The sequence below is a fragment of the Mustela putorius genome, unplaced genomic scaffold (genome assembly GCF_011764305.1).
Source record: "Mustela putorius furo isolate JIRA1106 unplaced genomic scaffold, ASM1176430v1.1 tig00000095_pilon_pilon_pilon, whole genome shotgun sequence".
NCBI lineage: Eukaryota > Metazoa > Chordata > Mammalia > Carnivora > Mustelidae > Mustela > Mustela putorius.
The window spans coordinates 28207069-28226038 of NW_025421280.1; the positions used below are offsets into that span (position 1 = coordinate 28207069).

An 18970-nucleotide genomic window follows, 5' to 3' on the forward strand; every position below is an offset into this window, starting at 1 on the left:
CACGACGACAAGGCCATAACTGAAAAACAGACCCAAACACCCAGCGTCGGTGACACTGTGGAGCACCCTGCTGGTGAGAACAGAAGATGGCGCAGCTGCTGTGAAACAGTCCGGCACTTCCTCAACAAGTGAAACACAGTCACCAGTTGACTCAGCAATTCCACTCCTAGGTACAGACTCCAAAGACCTGGAAACACGGACTCCAACACACCCTCCCGCACGAACATTCACAGCAGGCTCACCCACAACCACCAAGAAGAAACGAAACCACCCAAATGAACGCAAATGGATGGCAGGATATGCAAATTGTGGTCCGTCTGCACAGCGGAGGAGGACTCGGCCGTGAAAAGGAACGTGATGCCGATGCACGCCGTGCCGCGGGTGAACCCTCCAACAGCCCGCTAAGTGAAGGCCAGTCACTAAGGCCACATGGTGTAGGATCCCCCGTGTGTGACCTGTGGAGAACAGGTGCAGATTCATGGCTGCCAGGGACTAGGGGAGGGGGAATGGAGAGTGGCTGCTCCCAGGGACAGGGTCTCCTTTACGGTGATGAAAACGGTGTGGAACTAGACAGAAGTGCCGGCTGCACAACACGGTGAATGTACCAAATGCCGCTGACCTATACCCTTTATCCTTTCATGGTGTGTTTCATGTTATGTGAATTTCGCTTCTACTTCTAAGAAAGCCTTATGGAGAAAATACAAGGGAAAGGATATGGAAAGCACAACCCAGCAGGCCTCAGGCCATGATGGTGGGGGGGCACGAGGCTGATGATGCAGCCTGCACCCTCGACCCCCCTACCCCAGACCCCTCCTCATCCTCTCTGCCCTCACTGGCAAGCCTCACAGTGCCCGACAGGCACGTTCCCACAGGGCACTGGTTACAGACAGGTCTCCTCCCAGCTGGCCCTCACCCCCCCGAACACTGTCTGAAAGAGGAGCCCCCCTCAGGATCTGCTCCAACAGGACGTGGCGGTGAGCCTGCACAGGGGGCCTAGGGGTGTCTGCATGCTGTGTGGCTTCTGGGGGAAGCCGGCATGTCCCGGGCACAAATAAGCCCAGCCTGGTCTTCGGGGCTGCACTGAGAAACAGGGTCCCAGCTGAGAGGAAGGTGGCCCTCAGGCCAGGGTGGGCCCTCTATACTCACCAGGGACCGCTTGGCTTCAGGCAGGAACTGTCCAAACTCGGACAGCAGGTCCTCCTGGCCCCGGAAGAGGTTGGCTACCTCGGTAAACACTTCCTCTTCGGACATGCCTCGGAAAGGCCGCCCCTTCGTGCTCAGTTGCTCCTTCTGCCAATTCAGGAAAGGGAAAATGAGCAGTTAGCCAAGGATAGAGGCACGCCAGGCTGCTGACCTTCAGGCATCCCACTGTGGAGGAGACCAAGGGACGACTCACGAAACAAAAAATGGGCTGGCAGAGCCCATGCCTGCTATCACTAGGAGAAAGGAACCCAGTCCACCACCCTGCTAACAGCTTGGGGTGCCCGGCACGATCTGTTCTCGTCCCACCCCACAACACAGCCTGAGCCCTGGCCAGGGATGGGGCTTACAAGGGAGTATAGAGGGGATGATGGCAGGGGCAGAGTCATGGAATGGTCTGGCCTCAGTCCTTGCATGTCCTCAAACAAAGGCTGGGGAAGTACAAGGTCAGTACAAGGGAGAAGAAGGCCCTTTTTTGCGGACAGGGCGCAGGGAGTGTGGAGCTGGTGGTGGGCCTTGAAAGAAACAGGGTGACGGGGGAAGGAAAGGAGTACTGGGACAAGGGACCTGTCCACCCAGAGTCAGAAAGACCCCAAAAGTTGAAGGAAGATGGCCTAATCCAGAGCTTAAAGCACCAAGATGAGGACCAAAGGGGACCCAGGTTAGGAGGACAGAACTCAGGATGGAAGTCCCTGTCAACTTTAGAAGTAAGTCCCTGTCAGCTTCACACCGGAGAATGTGACAGAGCACGAGGTGGTGGAGCTGGGACTCGAGCACACAGCTCGGGCTTCCCACTCCACGGCTGTAAAGGGAATGAGACGACCCATCAAGGGACCATAATACTGCCCTCCCCTTCCTCAGGTCCCCGGAAGCTGGCTGTCTACTCTGACCCCCGGGACTTTGCACAGGATGTTCCCAGCACTAAAGAAAGTCCACCCTTTGTCTATACTCATCTGCCTGATGGCTCTGCCTGATTTCTTGGGACTCAGGCCAACGCTGCCCTTCCTGACACCCTGCAGTCCGTGGTCAGGGCTGGCAATCTGGGCAGACTTCTACCCGCTTCCCTTTCTTCCCACCCCACCCCTCTTAAGTCTCTTCCACCGCCAGACTGAACTAAGCAGCAAACCATTCATCTTTGCTGCCCCACTGCCTGGCATGGAGCCCACTTGTAATCCACTTGTAATCAGCATCAACAGAGGGCTGCTGTGTTGTCAAAACACCGGCGAAGCCATCTTACAAAGAGAAGACCATCTTCTCAGGTTCTTTTTAAATCCCCATACCGTGCGTTTCCTAGTACTTCCTGGGATGCAGGGGTGCCTCACAGAGCAAATTAAAATCCTGAAAAAACCGAACTTCAACAGGTATTTGGATGCCCGTGTTCACAGAAGCATTATTCCCAAGAGCCAAAATCATGGGAGCAACCCTGGTGCCCACCCGTGGAGGAACAGATAAACACACGTGGTACATACACGCCACAGAATGTTCTCCAGCCTTAAAAAGGAAGGATGTTCTGGCCCAGGATACAGCCTGGATGAACCCTGAGGACATCACAGTGAGTGAAAGAATCCAGACACAAAGAGACAAGTACTGTATGCTTCCACTTATAGGAGGTCCCTCGAGTTGTCAAATTCAGAGAGACAGGAAGTGGGATGGTGGGTACCAGGGGCTGGGGGAGCTACTGTCTCATGGGGATGGAGTCTTGGTTTTGCACGATGAACAAGTTTTGGGGGTGGATGGTAGGGAAGGTTGCACAATGTGAAAGTACTTAATGCCACGGAATGCGACACTTAAAAAGGGTTAAAATGTAAGTTTCAGATTATGTACAATTTATCACAGTAAAGAAAAAACAAACAGGCTAAATAAAAACGCATCGGAATTGTACAGGATTTCATGAATTCAGACCAGAAAATGTAAATGCCACCGACGCACCCTGAAAGTGGGCGCCACCGGCACCTGGCCAGGGTCACGTGGGCCTCTTACCTGGTAAGTGTGCAGTATCTCCAGGAATGACCTATAGATCTCTGGGTGGTCTAGAAAACGGGTCTTAATCTTGTTCACGTAGCTGATGGCGTTGTTGAACTCCACGGAATCCGACTCCAAGGGCACCTGGGGCTTGTCCTCCTTATACAGCATCTGCGGCTTGAAGTTCTCCGCACAGTCGCTGTGGTTGTGCGAATTCTCCTGACAACGGCACGACAGTGAGTTATTGGCAGTCCTGACGCCGAGAACAGATGTGAGAAATGCTGGACAGAGCCCTGGCCCACCTGGGAGCAAGCGGCACCCAGCACAGAGCCAAGGTTTTTAATGAGATGCAGGAGAGCGTTCCTTGTGGGGGCCTGGAGGGAGGGAAGTTGGGGAGGTGGTCACACACACACACAGGCAGATGATGCCTCCCTCACCACACTGTGTGTTTGCACTGTCCTGGGGGAGTCTCACCAGCCCACCTCCACCTGATCCAAGACCATGAAGTTCGAATGACACCCAACACCTTGAAAAATGAGCAGACAGTAGAAATACACGGCAAGTGGATTGTTTAATCCCCCTGGAGTTTGGGGCTCCTGCTGTCAGCAGTGCCAGGCCAAGTGGGGACCCTGGAGGTGAGTGGGGCCACCACCAACCAGGTTGTCCAGGACCATGGGACTCGCAGTGCTAAATCAGGGGTAGCCACCGGAGAGAAGAGACAGGGGCTGACTGGTCATCGTGCTTGCCCTCCCTCTGCAGTCTTTTCTAGCCACACAAAGACAGAAAACAGACACACACTTCTCTCTCCTAGACACCCCGAATTCTGATCTGGTGTGGGACTGACCCCACTGTCCTTGAAGGAGGGGGTGTTTGTTTCTAAACTGAAACTTCATGTGTGGTTCTAATGACTCCCTGCAAACCACAACTGGGCTGTTAGGGGTGCCCCCCACCTCCTACAGTATCCTGCGGGTCCAACACACACAGGGGCTGGTTCTGGAGCAGGCCAGGGACCCTCCAGCACAGCTCCAGGGGTCTGTTAGAGGGCACCTTCTCAGCAAGTCTTCCAGAACGATCTGCACCAAACCAAAATGGCCTCCATTTGCCAGCACGCCGAGCCCCTTTCTTGCTCCACCTTCCTCTGTGGCACATGTCACCTTCTCACACACACATATTTTGTCTTCATCTTGTCTACCCCTGACCAGACGGCAAATATCCACACTGTTCACTGCCATAGCCCAGGTGCCCAGAACAGTGTTTGGAACAGAGTGGGCCCCAGCCACTGCTGGGAATCATCAGACGCACGGATGAAGGAACAAACAGCTTGGTGCTTCCATTCGTGCTTGGAAGGCACAGGGCACCAAGTTCAGACCCGAAGGCTCCAGCAGGATGGGGAACGGCAGGCACAAAGGAGCAGGGCCGTCATCAGGACAGATGCACTCGCTGGGCACACTCGCTCTCACCGTGGTGGGTGTGTACTGCTGTGCTCGGGCTGCCATAAGGAAACACCAGAGACCGGGCAGCTTACACGACAGAAATGTATTTCCTCACAGTCCTGGAGGCTGAAGTCCAAGATCAAGGTTCAGCAGAGGTGGCTTGTGGGCAGTCATCTTGTGTGTCCTCACATGATTGTCCCTCTGCTGGAGGGTCGGGTCGGTCCATGTGTCCAAATGTCCTCTTCTTGTAAGGACACCCGTCGGACTGAATCAGGGGACACCCTAAGGGGCTCATTTTACATTAATGACCTCTGTGAAGGTCTCAAAAAACAATCACATTCTGAGTACTGAAGGTTAGGACTTCAACATATGAACTGGGATTGGGGGCGGTGGTTGGGGAGAGGGCACAATTCAGCCTGAACTGTGGGTACAGAGACGTTCTAGAAAAATCTGAGGCAAGACAAGCAGAGACACAAAAGACCCACAGCAGCTACAACTCTGAACACCACCTCTCCCTGGCAGTGGGATACATCCTAAGGCCCTCTGGGGACTGTCTTGCTGATTACCACATTCCTTCCAGGTGTGCTGGCCTGGCAGCAGAAGGAGCTAGAAGGAGCCAGGGAGAGGTGGGAGAGGGAGCAGCCCTGGGGTGGAGTTTTGTTTCAGAGGAGGCTGAGAGCTCATTGGAGCTCCCCACCCCTCCTCGGGGGGCATTTTCAAGCTCCGCGTACCCCTCTCCCACACCCTGGACTGAAGCGTGGGGACAAGATGGAAAAGCCTCCGCAAGGCCAGGGCTTGGCAATGAGGACCCGACGGTAATGGGGCAGCTGCTCTGGCCAGCAGTCTGGTGGTTCCTCTGTAAGTTAAACATAGTTACCACGTGACCCGGCAACTCCGCTCTCAGGTATGGACCCAAGAATCGCAAACAGCCATGCAAACGACTCAAACGGCTACCGGGAATGGATAAACACACGTGCAGCATTGCTGCGATGGACATTTCTTCAACTACAGAAAGGAATGTAGCTCGGACACAGGCCACAGTGAGGGTGAACCTCGACACCGTGATGCTGAGCAGAGGAACCTAGACACAAGAAGTTACATAGGATTCCACTGAAACGAAATGTCCAGAACAGGCAAGTCTGCAAAGACAAAGTGGATTAGCGGTTGCCAGGGGCTGCTGGGAGAGGAGAACTGTGAGATACAGTTTCTTTCCAGGGTGATAAAAATGTTCCGGGATTGAGGGGGGGATGGTTGTAAGATAAGGTAAGTATGCGCAAACCCGCCGAATTATATACTTCAGTTACAAAAAAATCCATTTATGTTATCATGAATCTTGTCACAATTTAAAAACATTTTTAATATAATCTCTGGAATATGTAAAAACCACTCTCCATACAAATATAAGCTGGCTTTGGCTCCTGGGCCAAACCCTGCTCTAAACCTTCCAGAATAATCCAGATTTTTCTCATCTGTGCCTGCCGGGAGTGGCTTCATTCAGGCATAGTCTGGTATAGTCCTACTAGACACCAGGGAGCAACCCTGCACAGACCACCCTCTGAGTGGCCGCAGCCCCTCCTGGATGCGTGTGAGACCCCTCATCAAACAGCACATTCCAAACGCAGAGCAGCTTCCCTGCCACCCCCACTGCTCCTAGGCCTCCCTCACCGCAGGTGCTGCCACCTTCACCCAGAGGCTGAGGCATCCTGGAATCTCCCTGCACTTCCCACTCTCACAGACTCCTCGTCCCCAGGGCCACAACGCTGCTCACTGCCTGGATCACCAAGGACCCCTCCCTGGCCCCCAGATCCTCTCTTGCCCCCCAGTCCACTTCTGGCACCCCAGCCAGAGTGGCCTTTCTGGAACTCTCCACAGGTTCCTGACTCCTGACTCTCTCCCCTACACTCACCCCTGTATCCCCCTCTCCCCCCAACCTCACAGGCTCCCTGGCTGTTTCTTAAGCACTCACTCATCACCTCAGGCCTTCAGACCTGGCCTGGGAAACCCCTGCGCCAAGACACAGGCAGGGTTCTGATCTCTCCCGTGGCCTCTGCCCTCAGCCCCTCAAGCCCTGGCCCCCTTCCCTCACTAAAGTCCCTCGTGTATCTCTTGTCTGTCTACCTGTATCTTTTTTTTTTTTTTGACAGACAGAGATCACAAGTAGGCAGAGACAGGCAGAGAGAGAGGAAGCAGGCTCCCTGCTGAACGGAGAGCCTGATGTGGGGCTTGATCCCAGGACCTTGGGATCATGACCCGAGCCAAAGGCAGAGGCTTTGACCCACTGAGCCACCCAGGTGCCCCATGTCTACCTGTATCTCGAGGGTCCCTGCTTTGATGTGCGCATGCCCAAGAGCAGGGACTCTGGATAAAACCCGGCCTGAAGCAGAAGAGGTGGTTGACACCTGCTCCGTGAGGGACTAAGACACAAATACAAGAGGTGACCCAATAGGGACTCACTGAACTTCCAGATGACCCTCCCCATGGCAGGCCAGCCTCTGAATGTAAAGGGGTCACTTATCGTACGAGCTAAGGGTTTAACCTTTACCTGTGTTCAAGCTGGCTGCTGCTGCAGCCGACCCTGAGGGGGCGGGCTCCCAGGAGGCAGGGGTGGCTCTGAACGGAACACTGGAGCTGAGAGTCGTCACCTTCCCACTGACACGCTGCGTCTTGCACCTCCAACACTTGCCACACACCACCCCAGAAGAGGGACATGGTTGTGAAGCAGCCAGTGCTGTGAAGGGTCCTGCCTGATCTGGACTCAGTCTGCAGGGCAAGCCAGATCAAGACACAGCAGGTTTTGAATTTCAAACCCGAGCTTTGCCATTTTACAATATACAAAACTGGGTGACAGGAGAACAACCAGGGGTGGGAGCAGAGCGGCCTCTGGGGAGTGACGTTACAACTGAGGCCCGCTTTACCAGCTCCAAGAGGATGCTGACTCAGAAGGCTGTAACCCCCGCAAGGGGACATTCTTCCCACCATGCCGCCCTGGCCTTTCTGGGGGCACACACCCCACATCATGGCACACGTCTGTCTTCCTCTTAGACTTGTGTTCTCAGTGAGGCTGATTCGGTCCCGCAGTGGGCACTTAGCGATGTGCGGAGACACTTCCAGGTTGACACACGGTGTAGGGCAGAGGCGGCCGGGGTTGCTGCTCAGCCCCATTCAGGGCACAGGACAGCCTGCTCCAGAAAAGAACAATCTGGTCCCACGGGCAACAGAGCCAATGCTGAGAAACCTGCACCAAGGGCTCCTCACAGCCGGGGACTCCCCTGACTTCTCTTCCTCTGTACCTTAGAGCTACTCCCTCCCTGCCTGGAGTTGATAGGACTCACCAGGACATGAGAAATGAAAAAAAAAAAAAACATCGAAGGTGTACATCGAAACACAGAAGCTAGAAAAACCAGTAAAACAAAACAAAACAAAAGTCACTGGGGCGTGGCACGTAGGGAGGCCTGAGAAGTTCTCGGGCTACTGTGGCCTCTCCAAGGACTCCCGGACATCTCATCTATGCCTGGCAGGAAGGAGTGCTGAAAGCAGGGCAGGAAAACCAGCAGGTCAACTGATGTGGACAGAAATGGAGTGGGCAGCAGGAAACAGGGGCTCTAGACGTCGTGGCTTTGGGGCTTTGGCAAGACCACATGGCTGTGTGGTGAAGTCAGGGGGAGACAGGGCTGGTCCTGTCTCGCTGTGTCCGTAGCATGTCTCCATGGAGTGAGCACAACAGCAGGGGCCTTGTGGCTACTGACCGGAAAACGAGACCTCGGAGCAGTCTGCGTTGAGATCCAGCCCTGCAAGCTGAGTTACTCCAACAGCTGGGGACCGAGCAAGGCAATTTCCACAAGTGAGGTCTCTGACCTCGGCTCTTTCTTAGGGAGCGATGGTCATGACCCACCCGTGTACAGACTCGACTCGTCCAAGCACAGCCCAGCAGCCCTGTGCACCGCTGCCAAGGAGCCTGCTCTTCTTCCCAGCCACCATGGTTCCGCAGGTGAACCCCGCTAAGGCTGCTGATCTTCTGGAGCAACGAGCCCTACATCTGGATTGTGGCGCTCCACTTGTAAATGTGAAATGGAAGCAGCTCTTTGGAGGTCAGCAGCCACGCGCTTCCGATTTCCTTTTCAAAACGGAGATGCTCTCCTTGGCTTTAATGAGGCAACATGCTGGTGGCGGAGCTTGCCTTGCATAGAGAGAAGGCAGAATTTACATGCAGGTCCCTCTGAGAGAGGGGGCGGTCACGGTCACACTGCCTCTGGCCATTCTCCTTCCAAATTTGACTCCTGCATTGATAGGAAACCACTATCTCCTTCATCAGAGGCCAAATGGACAGAACGCTTCCTGGGGTAGGCTTTTTTAATATTCCCCACTAAAACCCAAAGCCCTGGAGCAGAGACAGAGGAGGCTGAAAGAGCTGGTTCACGGAGACTAGGGGCTCTGGATGGGGGCGATGTGGTTCCCAGGAGTCATCTGGCAATGTCTGGGGATGCATCAGCTGCCATCGCGGGGCCAGGGCCTTGTGGGTGGAGTCAGGGATGCTGTACACATCTCCAGGCGCACTGGATAGCCGCCCCACCCCCAACAGCATTTCGGCAACGGGGCCAAGGGGGAGGAAAGGCAGTGGCTACTTTGTTAAGAGTAAAGCTCACACAGACTTCTGTTTTCTCAGGGGGTCTGGTGGGCTTGGGCAAGAAGGGACTGCACGGACAGAGGAAGCAGCAAGCCGCCACTTGAGACAGAAGGAACCAAAGCCACAAGCCGAAGCTGAGCCAAGGACCCTACTGGCAACGAAATGTAGCCCAGCAATGACAAAACGGCTATCCTCACATACATCTCAACTGCTTTATAGTGTGGCTGGTACCTGGGATGATCAGAGAGACCCCATGCCTGAGTCCGAGTGCAGCTTGCCTGGCGCGCTCACAGGGAGAGCATCAGGGTAAGAGCCTGATGATGACGGTGGGTGGTTATTTTGACAGGACATAGAACTGTTAAGACAATGCCCCCCAGACACAAACAACCACATCCACTCTTGATCTGAATCCTCCAAAGGGATTGGTGTGGGGTAAACAGGTGGCTGGGTAGGGACTCTGATCTATTTTGACCTGCATTAGAAGTGAGCACTGTGTCTAGACAAAGATTGGATCTTCACTGACTTTCCGGCAATAAGACACAGACGGGCTGCCTGAGCTAGGTAATTGAGTACCAGGGCTGAAGTGTCAGGACCACATCCCTCAGACCACCAGAGCGGCATACCTGGCTAGACAGAGGCGACTGTATGTTTAACTTGCCGTTCTTGGGAATGTCTATTCTGTACCCGAGGGGAAGGAAAGCGTTGAATCCAACAATGAGGTCAGGGTGTTCGTGGAAGAGCTGCGACACGCGTCGGATGACTCCAGGCGTATCGATGCTGGAAGGAAAAAGAGGGAGAGTGGGCAGAAGTGTCCTGGGGAGCACATGGAAAGCCAAATCTACTCCCAACTCGCTTGGCAGTGCCACCTAATGAGCTTCTTGAAGGACAACAAAGCACCCTGCAACGTGACCAGTGTGATTCAGCCAATGTGTCATCTACTTCCCCAGCGGCCAGGCTCGGGCTCCCTGTGCCTTCCCAGCGAGAACCACAGGACATTTGCATGGCACATCTCCCCCAAACACTCCAAGCACACCCACCCTCAGTTCTGAAAATGCCAGGAGACCAAGGGAAAGGCCGGGACTCCAAGTAGTGGCAGGAGGCCCTCTAAGCAAGGTGATGAACTATGACACAGGCATTAATCCCAGCAAGTGACAGCAAGGCATAAATATCAAAGGCCCCGCAAGCAGGGGTTGCACAACAATGCCAGTGGTCTCCCTTATGGCTGTAGGGGAGACCCCTCTCAAGGCTTTAGCTTGTCTCTCCTGGAAGGAAACCAGGCCAGCCCTGCCATGTTTCCTCAGAGTGTGTGGGGGTGGGGGGGAAGCAGCTGGGTTGGGGATGTGACCACTGAGAATCTAAGAGTCAGAGTGCCCATGTCTAGTCCTGACCGCCCCTAAGATTGGTCTGGGCAAGCAGCTGGCCCACTCTAAGCCTAAGTGAGCCTCCTGTCAGATGATCTCCCCCATCATGGCTAGTTAGAACTAGGTCCCCCACCTAGTTCTAACCCTCCTGACTGTGTGCCTACAAAATCAGCCAATGTGTTTTAAACCCCTTCTATGTGCCAGGCCCCTTACAGAGCATTTTATGTGCATTACTGTCCAACAGGCCAGGCACTAGGGTGCCCCTGGGTGAGGCACTCAGCTTGCTGACAAGATTTAAGGGGGAGAGAGCGCCAAAACACTCAATACTCAAGACAAATAACATTCTGATGTAGTGCTTAAACAAATTAAAATTAATTTTAAAAGATCCTTGGTGAACAAAATTCCTTTAAAAATCATTTTGAGTAAAGACACAACCAGACTCTCTTGCTTGCGGACTTCTCTCTCTCTTGCTCTCTCCTCACCCCATCCCTGCTCTTCTTCCAGGAATCCCCACAACAGCTCCACAGGGGGGTACTCTCCACTCCCGTTCTTCAGAAAGAACTGAGGCTCTGAGAGGTTCCACGACCTGCGCAAGGTCACCCGACTGGGGCGGAGAAGCAGCCGGGATGGGGGTTCCCACTCCGCTCAGCCGGATCGCGGCCCAGGGCGCCCCCCCCCCGGGGGTGAGGAGGGGTCCCGCGGGTACCTCTGGCTTTTGAACTCCTTCATGATCTCCAGGAAGCCGTTGTAGGTGGCAGGGTCGCTGCCGAAGCGGATCTTCACCTGGTCCAGGTAGGTGAGGGCGTCCTCCACCTGCCGGGAGCGGGAGGGTCCCGATGGGCGGGGGTCGGCGGAGGAGGAGACGGAGGACAAGGGTCCCTGGCGGGGAGGGGTACGGGCCGAGCCTCCGAGGAGCTGAGGTAAGTGGTCAGGGGTCTGGGGTCCGGGGCCGTGCGGAGCGGAGGCCGAGGCGGGGCCGGGCGGGGCCCGGGCGAGGGGCATCGGCCCGGGGGCCAGACGACAGGGTTCCTGAGGGAGGGTGGGGGCAGCACTCACGTGCACCGGCAGTTTCTCGTGGCCCGCGGAGCCCGAGCGACCCCAGCGGGCGCCGCTCAACCCCCGGCCCGCGGGGCCACCACCTCCGCCACCGCCGCCGCCACCGCCGCCGCCGCCGCCAGCGTGCGCCATGTTGGAAGTCGGAGCCGCGGCCCGCCCCGCCCCCGCTCGAGGGCCGGCCGCGCACGCGCAGGCTCCGCCCCGTAGGGGCGGGACTTGATTATGTCACGAGGGGGCGTGGCTCCTTGTAGGACTTGCTCTGGGATCTTACTCCCAAAATTGAAATGCTAACCAATTCCTTATATAGTGCAACTGAGCAAACTGAGACCTGCCCTTTGCTTTTGCCCAGCTCCACTAGCGAACTCGTAACGGTCTTCACATTTTTTAAAGATAGAAAAATTTCAAAAGAGAAGACTATTTCGTGACACGTGAAATCTCTGAAATTCAAATTTCGGTGTCTAAAATAATATTGGAATACAGGCGCATCCACTTGTGTACCTATCATCTGTGGCTACTTTTGCACTATGAGAGCAAGGAGAGTAGCTGTGACAGATCCTAAGATGTGCAGACCCTGATATATTTACTGAAAAATATTTGTGGATCCCTGGTTTAGAGGGTTGATCTGACAACGGGCCAGGGGCACACAGCACTACAGAGGGCCTTGCCAAGTGCACTTTTTGCTAACTGGCTCTAGACTTAGTTCCCTTCTCCTATCTTCACTTCATTAGCCCTGATCACATCATTTCCCCAGTGGACCAGTTCAGGAGCCTCTTAAGAAGAAAAATTACTAAATTTCTCAAATACTTAAAGCCCATTGACAAGTCCTTGAAACAGGCAGAGTGAACTTCCTCTAGGAACTCAACTGCTCAATGTTACTACTTTGTTAAGGGCAAAAAGCAGTCTTAGCCTGATCCCCAGGATCCTGTAAATCTACTTTAACATATAAAAATTCCTTTGGAAACTTCCTTTATCTTTAACCCCCAAGATACATGTAGGCAATCATCCCAAGCATATGACCCACCAATATACATCTGAAGGGTCTCATGACTCAGATTCTATTAGATGTAATAAATGACTTTCCCAGCAATAGCCAGCCCCCTCAAGGTCCTGGAAAACTTGCTTCCAAAAATTCCTTAGAGACTTATGCTATCCCTAACCCCCTCCCAACCTGGAAGTATATAATCAGCCACTCCTCCTGGCCCAGAGGGCAGCTCTTTCTGCCCATGGGTCCCGCCCCATGCTTTAATAAACTCACCTGTTTTGCACCAAAGCTGTCTCAAGAATTATCTTGGGAGAGGGAGAAGCAGGCTCCCTTGTGTTCCCTCTCTCACTATCTCTCTCTGTGTCAAATAAATAAATGAATAAAATCTTAAAAAAAAAATTCTTTCTTGAACCCTAACATATTTCCCACATCAGCAGGAACCTGGCCCTTACAAACCTTTTCTTATGGAATTTTCCACATACCCTCTCTGCCTGCCCAGCCTGGCTGCTCCCTGGCCCCATGGGTCAGCACACACCATTTCTCTTGTCAGAAGCCCTGTCCTATGCATTCTTCAAAGCACAACTTAATTTACTCCCCCCGCCCTTGCCACCCTCCCCAGTACATCACTTTCTTCTTCTTCTTCTTTTTTTTAAGGCTTTATTTATTTGACACAGAGACACAGTGAGAGAGGGAACACAAGCAGGGGGAGTGTGAGAGGAAGAAGCAGGCCTCCCGAGGAGCAGGGAGCCCCGATGCGGGACTCGATCCCAGCACCCTGGGATCAGGACCAGAGCCAAACGCAGACGCCCAACGACTGAGCCACCCAGGCGCCCCACCCCCATCACCTCCTTTTTGTGCTTCAACTCTAACACAGATTCCTGATAGAGAGCTACAACTGTGAACATTTATCAAATGAATGCACTTTCACACAATGACCAAATGGCATTTCTTTTTATACGTGAGGAAGCGCGGGAAAGCTAAGAATACCTTGGCAGGGAGTGCATCGCTTGCCAAGCTCCGTGTCAGGATTGGAATGGTGAACAAAACAGGCAAGACTCTTGCCCTCATAGAGGTCTCAGTGTTTTCAGAAAGATAGGGATCAAATAGTCACACACACAAAATGCAGTTTGAACTGTAATAGCTCCTTCAAAGAAAAGATGTAAGTATTAACACTTACTTTGTTCCAGTTACTGTGGCTGAGTCCCAAACCACCCCAAGATTTAGAGGATTGAAACGACAACATTTATTTGCCCTGCAACCTGCAATTTGAGCACTTGGGCAGGGAAAGCTCATGGCTCTGGTCGCTGGGTAGTTGGAAGGCTGGGGCTGGAATCTTCTGAGGGTTTGCTCCCTCACACATCTTGTCAGTTGCTGCTGGTTGTAGATTGAAACCCACACCATGGCTGTTCCCAGGAATACCTCCCTGCAAGTACGACATGCAGCCTTGAAGCGGGAGAGTGAGGTTCTTGTCTCACGGAGTCGAAGAATGAGTCTTGCTGACAAAGGAGGGTGAGCAAAGCAATCAAGTTTTATTAAGCAAAGATACAGAAAAAGCACTCAAGAGCAAGAGGGGTCCCGGTAGGGTTGCCAGTGAGGGCTTTTCATCTCTGGCCTTTTATTAGGACTCAACCAGGAAACTTGCCAGTGGCTAGTTAGGTCAGTGGGTCTGGAGCCAGACATGACATTTATACGTTGTATGAAGAGTCTTTGTTTCTTATGACATCTGGGATCTATAGATCTATTTTGCTAGGTCTGATTAATCTAACGTCTCCTTTGAGGCCTGATCATTTTTTCTGGTTAATTTCTATTTTCTGTGGTTACAGTGTAATTACTAGAAAAACATGTTACCCCTAGCAGTTGGGATAAGGGTTCTGGTTTTTCTTCCCTTATCTCTATTTTTGTTCTGTCCCAGTGTCTGGATACCTGAAATACCCTCAGAACCCAATTGGGACCCTTAGTCTTTCCCTACCTGAAGTCCCTTCCTTTCCCTTTTCAGCCTGAGCATTGTGGCAGCTGAGTTCTAAGAACGATTGTCCTGAGAGAACCTGGGTCACTGTCCTGATCCAGCCTCAGAAGTCGAATTTCCATGGTAGTCTTTCCATAGTGACTGTTACAAAGTCCCTCCTAAATTCAGGGCATCTGGGTAGCTCAGTTGGTTAAGTCTATTCTTGGTTTTGGGGCGCCTGGGTGGCTCAGTGGGTTAAGCCTCTGCCTTTGACTCAGGTCATGATCTCAGGGTCCTGGGTTCGAGCCCTGCATTGGGCTCTCTGCTCAGCGGGGAGCCTGCTTTCCTCTCTCTCTCCGCCTGCCTCTCTGCCTACTTGCGATATCTTTCTCTGTCAAATAAATAAATAAAATAAAATTTAAAAAGTCTGTTCTTGGTTTTTACTCAGGTCGTGAACTCAGGGTCGTGAGATCGCACCTCACATGGGGCTCCACACTCAGCACGCAGTTTAAGTGAGATCCTCTCTCCTCTCCTTGTACCTCCTGCTTGTGCGCTCTCTCTCTCAAATAAATAAATTAAAAAAAAAAAAAAGGATTTCGTTTATTTGACAGACAGAAATCACAAGTGGGCAGAGAGGCAGGCAGAGAGAGAAAGGGAAGCAGGTTTCCTGCTGAGCAGAGAGTTCCATGCAGGGCTCAATCCCAGGACCCTGGGATCATGACCTGAGCTGAAGGCAGAGGCTTAACCCACTGAGCCACTCAGGTGCCCCTCAAATAAATAAATCTTAAAAAAATAAAAAGTCAAGTACAAAAGGAGGGCAAACAGACTCCAGAACCTGAGGAATGGCCAGGTTCTGGAATAGCATAGGGGACAGAAAATACTGCCATGACCATTTTTGGAAAATGCTACCTGCCACCTCTGGGGATTTAACCTGGTCTAGCAGGGGATGAGGAAGGCTTCCCAGAGGAGGTGGCATTCTAGGTGAGTTCTGAGGGTTGTGTAGGCATTCACCATGAAAGTCAGAAGGAGTTTGGGTGCCTGGGTGGCTCAGTCAGTTAAGCATCTGCCTTCAGCTCAAGTCATGATCCCCTGGATTCTGGGATCGGGTCCCACATTGGGCTCCTTGCTCAGCAGGGAGCTTGCTTCTCCCTCTGCCCCTCCCCCTCTCAAGCTCTCGCGCTCTCTCACTCTCTCTCTCTCAAATAAATAAATAAAATCTTAAAAAAGAAAGAAAAGAAGAAAGAAAGTCAGAAGGAACAGCTGTACGAGAGCCCTGCGAAGGGAAGCAAGGTGGTGCATTTGAGCTTAGAAAGGGCAAGACAGAGACACCAGAGTTGTGGGATGGCAGAAGAGTTCAAGGCTGGCGGTGGGGACGGGGAGGTGCAGGGTAGGGGTGCCGAGGCCAGAAGAGGCAGACCACTCATCCTTATGGGCTGAGTTAAAAATTTTGGTCTTGGCATTTTGCACCGGTAGAAACCGCGCGTGGGTTTTCTCCGAGTTGCTGTTTGAGCAGCTTTGAATTTGGAAGCAAATGCTCCGGCTACTCTGCCGGGAAGCGATTGGAGGGGGGCCAGGGAGGCTGCGGGGAGGCTGTTTCATCATTTAGAAGGATGATGGTGGCTGAGACCAGGAGGGGGCCAGTGGAGATGGAGAGAAGGGTGGAGGAAGGGAGCAATAATCAGAAGGTAAAGCAGAGAGAGTGTGGTGCTGGGTAGATGGGGGGGGGGGTATGAGGAGGAAGAAAGCCTCGAGGATTCGTGGCTCCCAGCCCAGAAAGGGATTCAGCTCAGTTTCAGTGCATTCCTGTATGAACATCAGCTAGGGCCGCCTGAACCCCTCGAGGCCACCAGATGTCTAGACTGTCACTCTTACACCAGCGCCTCCGGGCAATCTGTTAGTCACTGTCCCGGAGAGCCAACTGCACTGCGTGGGCTTTTGACACACCGTGGGGGTCCTCACTCCATGCCTCCCTGCCTGCAAGGAGTATGAGTCTGTTTGCATTTCAAGGATCCCTTGTAGTTTTCCATTCTTTTTTACGGATCTCATGTGGTCTGAGGAAGCCCTCAGTCATTTGGAGAACAGGAAACCACAAGGCTATTCTACGTTGGGTGTGTGTGCACACGTGTGTGTGTGTGTGTGTGTGTGTGTATTCAACATGTGGAGAGTAGTACAAAAAATCTTTCACCCTTATTTTTATAAAGCATAGAAAATGCTGAGTTTCTTTCCTTTACTGTTTTCATCTACACGGACAAAATTAACAACCTTAAAGTTGACGGTTTAAAGATTTGTTTGTTTGTTTATTTGACAGAGAGGGACACAGTGAGAGAGGGAACATAAGCAAGGGGAGTGGGAGAGGGAGAAGCAGGCTTCCCTCTGAGCAGAAGCCCGCTGAGGGGTTCGATCCCAGGCCCCTGAGATCAGGACCTGAGCCGAAGGCAGACCCTTAACGACTGAGCCACCCAGGCACCCCTAAAGCTGGCGGTTTAGATGGACCAACACACATTTCCCACCATTTCACAAGCTTGATAACACTGTGGTAAGATTCATAGGTGGGTCTTTCTTTGGATAGTGTTCTGGCAATGTTAGAAAGACAAGTTCAAAGGATCCTACTATTGAACTAATCTGAGTCTTTACAGATGGCAAACTTTATGACCAAAATCTCTACAGTCCAGAATCATGTTGTGGCAGAATTATAAAGCAGGCCCCGAGATTCTCACCTCTGGTATGTGTACCCTTCCTACCCTGCCCTCCTAGAGTGGGGGCAGGACCTTTGAGTATAATGGATTTCACTTTTGCAACTAAGTCACACCACATGACAAAGGTAAAGGGATTTTGGAAGTGGGCTTAAGGTCCCCTTGGGTTGATCTTGAGTTCACCAGAAAGGAGATTCCTTGGGGTGGGCCTGACCTAATTAGGAACATCCTTTGAAAGACAGTCTGGAGGTCAGAGCCTTGAAACAGCAGAGAGGTGAAATCCTGCTGGCCTTAAATAAGGAACTAACTACGTTGTGCATGCCTGTGGACAAGAGCAGTCTTTAGGAGCTGAGGTCTACAGTCTTGTAGCAATGAGGAGCTCAGGGCTGCCAACAATCTGAATGAGCATGGAGGAGGGCTGTGAGCCTCTCAGCGAGATCCCAGCCCGGCTGGTGAGATCCTGAGCAAAAATCCCAGCCACAGTGAGCCTGGACTTGCAACCCACAGAAACTGTGAGTTATCATTCGCAGCTGCTAAATGAGCGGTACTTCGTTTTGTAAAAATGTCTACCTAATCCTTTTTGAAGTCGTCTTGCCAAAAATGTTTACCTTGTGATTATGATGTGTTAAAAAACAAAATTCAACCAAGTAAATTTAAAGATCGAGTTGACTTCATTCAGTGATTCACGAATTGGGCAGTATCCTGTCTAGCAAACAGAGACGAGCGCTAAGGAGCAGTAAAAAATGGAAAGATATTATAGACAGAGCGGGGCAAGAAAAAACAGATGATCTTATCTTTCTTTGGGGGCTGGAGGGACTCCATCAGGTGGATTACCTCACTAGGGCTGACCAGCAAATTCCAGACCGACTGGTTAAGATTCCAGTCCTGGGAAGAGCTATTAAATTAGGTATTAAGTGTTGCTTTGCTGATGTGGAGCTTAGCACAAGTGACTATTCTAGGCCAGCTGTTTCTTTTCTTAAGATTTTATTTATTTATTTGACACAGAGAGAGAGAGATCACAAGTAGGCAGAGCAGCAGGCGGCGGCGGGGTGGGGGGGAGCAGGCCGCCTGCTGAGCAGAGAGTCCGATTCAGGGCTCGATCCCAGGAACCTGAGATCATGACCTGAGCTGAAGGCAGAGGCTTAACCCACTGAGCCACCCAGGCGCCCCAGCTGTTTCTTTTTTAACAGATGTATCAATGTAGGTTTATCAAGTGTAACTAAGGTACCACTTGATAGTAAAGGGGAGCTGTGCATATGTTGGAGCTTGGGGTACATGGGAAATCTCTGTGCCTTTCACTCAATTTTGTTGTGAAGCTAAAACTGCTTTAAAAATTCTGTTAGGAGCACCTGGGTGTCTTAGTCCATTGCCTGCCTTTAGTTCAGGTCATGATCTTGGGGTCCTGGGATGGAGCCCCCCCACCATGGGGCTCCTTGCTCAGCCAGGAGTCTGCTTGTCTTTCCCCCCACTTGTGTGTGCATGTATACATGCACACTCTCTTCCCCCCCACCCCCTGTAGATAAATAAAGTCTTAAAAAAAATCTGTTGGGACTCCTGGATGACTTGGCTAAGCATCTGCTTTCGGCTCAGGTCGGTTCCTGGATTGAACCCCGTATCACATGGGGCTCCTTGCTCAGCAGGGAGCCTGTTTCTCTCTCTGCTGCTCTCCCTGCTTGTGCTCCGCTTTCTCTCTGACAAATAAATAACAAAAATC

At 52.3% G+C, this 18970-nt stretch overlaps 1 protein-coding gene and 1 long non-coding RNA gene across 2 annotated transcripts in view; both read right to left on the minus strand.

The window, feature by feature from the left end:
- The window catches only part of SIN3B (SIN3 transcription regulator family member B), a 34637-nt gene extending 22846 nt beyond the window's left edge, over positions 1 to 11791 (minus strand). Inside the window, exons 1-5 of the mRNA XM_045082150.1 lie at positions 11637 to 11791; positions 11287 to 11393; positions 9843 to 9996; positions 3181 to 3381; positions 1147 to 1290 (exon numbers count right to left, since the gene is read on the minus strand). Coding sequence (XP_044938085.1) covers positions 1147 to 1290; positions 3181 to 3381; positions 9843 to 9996; positions 11287 to 11393; positions 11637 to 11768 — 738 coding nt within the window. The 5' untranslated portion in view covers positions 11769 to 11791. The remainder of the gene's footprint in view (positions 1 to 1146; positions 1291 to 3180; positions 3382 to 9842; positions 9997 to 11286; positions 11394 to 11636) is intronic.
- On the minus strand, positions 5200 to 8738 carry LOC123392620. Its single transcript, XR_006607367.1, has 2 exons — positions 7138 to 8738; positions 5200 to 7009 (listed from the first exon to the last, which is right to left on the minus strand). It is a non-coding gene; the product is annotated as an uncharacterized LOC123392620 (long non-coding RNA).
- Positions 11792 to 18970: the final 7179 nt, after the last annotated feature.